This window comes from Trypanosoma theileri (assembly GCF_002087225.1).
Source record: "Trypanosoma theileri isolate Edinburgh chromosome Unknown TM35_Tth_6_V1, whole genome shotgun sequence".
Lineage (NCBI taxonomy): Eukaryota > Euglenozoa > Kinetoplastea > Trypanosomatida > Trypanosomatidae > Trypanosoma > Trypanosoma theileri.
This window is the reverse complement of record NW_021639848.1, coordinates 434,379-439,761: the sequence shown is the minus strand read 5'-3', so window position 1 is coordinate 439,761 and position 5,383 is coordinate 434,379. Positions and strand designations below refer to the sequence as shown.

The following is a 5,383-nucleotide window of genomic DNA, read 5'->3' as shown; positions in this document are numbered from 1 at the left end:
TTAATGCATCTCCTTCCAAAAATTGTGAAGTATGTGTATAGTCGCTTAATGCTGTTCCAGACATGGGATTATTATTCTTGTTGTTTGTATATTCCTTTCCTTCTCTTGGTGTGTGCTTGGAGAGTGTTGCTGACGTCTTTTCATTCATCGCACCACCCCCAGTAATATGAGGAGTGTTGGTTGATGGGATTGACTCGGCAGTTTTCTTTCCTACTCCTCCTCTTCCTCCTAATGAGTTCACTTGTCGGGAAATGGATGCAACTCCACGTTGGCCATCTAGTGATTTCTCTGATTGTCCACGGTACAACAAAGGACGCCCAGGATCGCGTCGAGCTTCATCATGCTTATCCACCTCCATTTCCTTATTGCTCTCCCTCTCCCTATTTATTTCCTCTTTTCCCTCTTCTCCCATTTTTTTGTTTTTCTTCTTTTTTTCTTTTGATTCTACATCCTCGTTCTCATGTTTGTCGTGATTTTTAAGAATCGATCAAAAACAGTTTGTTGCACCATATCATTCACTACATCTGCTGCAATCTGTGAGGCTATTACTTTACTTTCTTCAGTAATAGAGTATTGTATTTTATCACTTTGCTCATACAAAACATTAAACCCTTCTTGTAACATACGAAATAGTTCATTTATTTCACTCTGTATAGTATGATGATCATTTCTGAGTTTCATCATTTCATCTTTTACAACAAACAGTCCTTGACAATGCCGGCAAACTCGACGTGGTGCCAAGGTCCAGTACTTCGTATTGTCGGAGGAAGCCTAAGAGCCAACGACGTTTATTCATTTGGAAGACCTGTTGGCTCTTAGGCTACGGCGTTATAAAGCACCGGGTCCAGCCGCGTTGTGTTGGGGCAGAAATATATCCAAGAAGGTCCTGGGGCACGCGTCGACGTACTATCAGCAGTATCACCCGCATCAGGTTGCTGTTCAGTGGTGGTGATGTAGAGGAAAATCCCGGCCTTTCACTGCGAGGTATGCAGTGGAACTCAGCTGGACTTATCCAGGCCAAGAGGCTTGCTATCCAGAAAAACCCTTCTTGAGGAGAATGTGACATTCTGCCTTCTAAGCGAGACGAAACCATCTTCTGCGAAAGTGTCGAGTTTCATAATCGCTGGTTACCAACATCATGGAGTCTCCCACCCCTCTAAAGGAGGCGGCGTTACGATTCTTGTGCGTGAAGATCTGCCAGTAGAAGTAGGACTCACCGTAGTTGCAAGCGTTGGGCATGCCCATTGCAACGATCCACATATCAGAAGGTCTGGCGCTCACAGTGACGTCAGGATACTCTTTCCTCCGGAGAGATACCATACACAACATCGCAACTTGACAAGCTTTTGACGACAAGCGGACCTCACCCCATCGGTGCAGATGCTAATGCGCATGCAATGGCATGGGATTGCGCGATCCCCCCTGATACCCGTGGCGATGTGCTAGTACAATGGTGCCTAGATAATGACTGCGTTATTCACAACACTGGAGATTGCACTCGCCACACCACACGCCATGGCCCGTCCGCGCCAGATGTGACAATATCCCGAGAATGCCGTCTAGAGTCATGGACGGCATTCTTCTCCCTGAACAGCGATCATTACATCATCCTCTTCGACGTAGTAGTGGTAGGAGATGATGATGAACCACTGCGGTTCCCTCGCCCTCGTGCACCCATTTATGCATGTAAGAAGGCGAAATGGTCTCGATTTGGACAAATATCAAACGCACAGTGCAATAAACGCCTTAAAGAGAAACAGAGCGTTCACAAGAGAGAACGCCTACTGACCTCCGCCATCCGTATCGCAACAGCTGCGTCGGTTCCACGCGGGGGTGGAGATACTACTCCTTTTTTGGACTCCAGAATTAGAGGAAATAGAAAAGAAGATTTACAGCTGCAGACCCTCAGTCTCCAGAGACAGACTGGGAGCTCGCAGAAGAGAAATGCTACGACAAGCTTCCCATAGACGCTGGAAAACCCTCTGTAATAACATGGCCGTGGCAGACGGCTGCTTTTGGAACATTTTGAAGAGGATTTACGCCCCGCGACCCCTCAGTACCCCGGCGATAAAGATTAATAATGCGGCACTCACATGCAATCAGAAAGCCAAGCACTTTATCCGTTTATATTCACGAAGAGCTAAACGTCACCCATATTCCTACCCCACAGCACCCATTCCAGTAACCGATACAGAATCCATCCCCATTACAGCAGCAGAACTGGAACGGGCACAGCGTCTCCTTCCTAAAGGGACAGCCGCAGCTCCCGATGGTATCTACGGCGAGGCACTCCAACACTTGGGACCTCGAGCCAAAGCGGAGACTCTTGCCCTCTTCAACGAGAGCCTCCGTACGGTCGTGGTTCCAGTCTCTTGGAAAGTAGGCATCATTGTACCACTCCTTAAACCCAGAAAGAAAGCCACAGATCTAGATTCGTTCAGACCAGTTACCCTCACTAGTTGTCTGTCCAAATTAATGGAGTGGATCATTGCAGCACGAATTAGAGATGTCATTGAGACCAAACTGACCCCACAACAATCTGGATTTAGATCTGGTCACTTTACATTAGACCAACTATCGCACCTACGCGCTGCCCTCACGAGACCCACCCTTGATTCGCGTGCAGGTGCAGTATTCGTCGACTACGCCAAAGCTTTCGATACTGTAGAGCATGATCGAATAGTTAGTGCGATGCGAGAGATGGATATCCCACCGCACATCATTCGTTGGCCAGCATCTTTCCTGAAAGGACGCCAAGCCAAAGTACGAGTAAACAGTAAATCCTCTCCCCCAATGCTTTTCCACCGTGGCGTACCACAAGGAACAGTTCTCGGCCCACTTATGTTCATTACAGTAATGAACACCCTAAGCAAACGACTATCCCAAGTACCCTTATTATTTCATGGTTTGTTCGCCGATGATCTCACACTAGCAGTACGACACGTCAACCGAGACATCATCAACAGTACACTGCAACAAGGACTAAACATAGTGGACGAATGGTCCAAAAACTATTTTATGGAAATCAACGTGGACAAGACGAAATACACACTTTTTGGTACCACCAACCCGCATCCCCTTTCTCTTAAACTACGCGGTATCCCCGTAGGCCCGGAGAAGGCACCTAAACTCTTAGGCATCACTTTTCAAAACTACCGAGGCATGTCTACCCATGTGGGTCCAACGAGACAACGCATGAATTTTCGATTACTACAACTTGCAGCAATCTCCTCCACCACATGGGGATCGAAACGTGATGTCCTTCGAACCTTCTACCTGACACTAGTTCAAGCCCAGATGCTCTAAGGTTTTGAGGTCTGGTATTGGGATGCGGCTCCCACTTCACGCAAACTCCTCGATGCAGGTCAGAACAAAGCTTGCCGAACCATAGCAGGTATCCCATATGGATGTCGCTCCGCCGACGCACTACGTGAAGCCCGTCTTCTCCCATTAGAGATGACGGCCATGATTCGGAGCCTCAAATATTTAATGCGATGTCAAACACGAGGTGGATCTCTCAAAGAAAGCGCAGAACAAGTCTATCACGAAACCCATCCGGTACGAGAATTCTATGTACGCATCATGAAAAACTATCCAACACTTGTTATAGAGCCACGGGAGTCCCCTTTACTGACACCAACTCTACGGTTCGGTAAACGCGCTCGCTTCTTCACATCGCTGGAAAATGTATCAGCTGATGACCCTGAAGAACGGAAAAGAGAAGCATCCGAGCGTTCGATAGCCCGTCACTTCCGCCGTAAAGGCACAGATCCGCCGCCGCGTACCCATTATGAAATCTGGACTGATGGCTCCGTATTTCTCGGAATAAAATCTGGAGCAGCAGCAATGATATACAAAGATGGTGAACTGCTCTGTACCACACATAGAGGCGCTGGCCCCCTAGCCTGCAGCTACACAGCTGAATCCGTAGCGCTATACGAAGGTTTACAGAGACTCCTCAAAATAATTCTTGCAAATAACCAAACGCCATGCAGGGTCTCCATTTTCACGGACTCACTGTCTCTTCTCGCAGCGCTGGAAACAGGCCCACTGACCGTAAAAGACCCATTACTACGACTCCTGTGGAACCTAATACTTCAAGTGCAACGTCGCAAGGCCCGCATACGACTACAATTCATATTTGGTCACTGCGTGGTGGTGAAAAATGAAAAAAGCGACACAGAAGCCAAAAAGGCTGCAGAACTACCACAAAGAACTGATACTTGGATCACAGATATAATGGCCTACGCCAAATGAATACTTAAAGGTGAGGATATTCCTCCTCCCTCCCATATATCAAAAATCACTGGATCCTGGGACCCCACCAAAAATAATCCGGAACTTACTAGAGAAGAAGAAACAGCCTTAGCACGTTTTCGCACAGGTGCTTCGCATCGCTATGGCTGGTTGCTGCGAAAGATACAAACCCATATTCCTCCTGGTTGTCGATGGTGTAATCCCCAAACAAGTCAACACGCCAGCACCCGTTATTCCACCTAGCCAAAAACGACCGCGCTATGCACTAAACAAAGCAACAGACCCCGCCGCCTGCACTGAATGTGGGGCACAATACTCATGCAGGAACACCGCAGTAGTACATATGGTCAAGAAACACATGGGTTCAAGAGAGCCGATGCGCTCTGGAAGATCAAATTCCCCCATGAGCCACCTCCGCCGTACATCCCGCCAGAACCTCCGCCACCCCAGCACATACCCCACCTCCGGCCACAACGTTACCCCGTCCCACTTCGGCCTAAAGCAAAACCACACCCGTTTGCCTGCAGTATGTGTAAACGAACATTTCCGCTTCAAAATGGATTAACGCGCCACCTTAGATACATGCACAATGTCACATGCCCTGTCCCAGAGAGAAAAGGCCCGCGAACCGATGAACTGATACCACCAGAAGGATCGGCATTTCCCTGTGACAAATGTGATATGGTAGCGCGCTCTAAAACAGGTCTCAAATCCCATATTAGAGCACGGCATCCTGAGAACCCCACAAAAACGCACCCAAAGTTCAACTCATTCCCCAACCTGCTTCACTACGATGCGAATTTTGTTTACGTGACTTTGGCAACATTGGTGGTCTCGCCTGCCACAAAAAGTTTAAACATCCACCTGGAACCCCAATTTTGCCAGCAACAATACAAGTAACCTTTCCGCGCAACAAGAAACGCCAGCGAGATACGTCGCCACCGGAACGTGAGAACAGAGAAAAAGTCCAATGCGGAGTATGCCAGAAGTTCTACGCTCACCTAGCCTCCCGCGTAATACACTGCAGAAAATTCCATGATGGACAGGGTATGCCCCAAAAATCGAATTCCACCAATGGGCAATACAAAACAACAAAAACAAGAGACCTTCCGGCATTAGTCTGTCC

At 48.1% G+C, this 5,383-nt stretch overlaps 5 protein-coding genes across 5 annotated transcripts; 4 read left to right on the top strand and 1 right to left on the bottom strand.

Annotated features, from left to right (window-relative positions):
* Window position 1: 1 nt before the first annotated feature.
* TM35_000062710 (uncharacterized protein) lies at window positions 2–358 on the bottom strand (the record flags this gene model as incomplete). Its single annotated transcript, XM_029023308.1, has 1 exon — window positions 2–358. A coding segment is annotated over one exon (357 nt), but the record flags the coding sequence as incomplete, so codon positions are not given.
* Window positions 359–1,397: 1,039 nt separating this feature from the next.
* Window positions 1,398–1,967, top strand: TM35_000062700 (Tbingi protein; the record flags this gene model as incomplete). The annotated part of the gene is made up of 1 exon (XM_029023307.1): window positions 1,398–1,967. One exon carries the CDS (start codon window positions 1,398–1,400, stop codon window positions 1,965–1,967), a length of 570 nt encoding a protein of 189 aa, XP_028885331.1.
* A 25-nt stretch (window positions 1,968–1,992) lies between these two features.
* Window positions 1,993–3,306, top strand: TM35_000062690 (Tbingi protein; the record flags this gene model as incomplete). Its single annotated transcript, XM_029023306.1, has 1 exon — window positions 1,993–3,306. The coding sequence occupies one exon, from the start codon at window positions 1,993–1,995 to the stop codon at window positions 3,304–3,306; it is 1,314 nt and encodes a 437-aa protein (XP_028885330.1).
* A 150-nt stretch (window positions 3,307–3,456) lies between these two features.
* Window positions 3,457–4,257, top strand: TM35_000062680 (Tbingi protein; the record flags this gene model as incomplete). The annotated part of the gene is made up of 1 exon (XM_029023305.1): window positions 3,457–4,257. The coding sequence occupies one exon, from the start codon at window positions 3,457–3,459 to the stop codon at window positions 4,255–4,257; it is 801 nt and encodes a 266-aa protein (XP_028885329.1).
* Window positions 4,258–4,557: 300 nt separating this feature from the next.
* TM35_000062670 (uncharacterized protein) lies at window positions 4,558–5,157 on the top strand (the record flags this gene model as incomplete). Its single annotated transcript, XM_029023304.1, has 1 exon — window positions 4,558–5,157. The coding sequence occupies one exon, from the start codon at window positions 4,558–4,560 to the stop codon at window positions 5,155–5,157; it is 600 nt and encodes a 199-aa protein (XP_028885328.1).
* Between the last annotated feature and the right edge of the window lie 226 nt (window positions 5,158–5,383).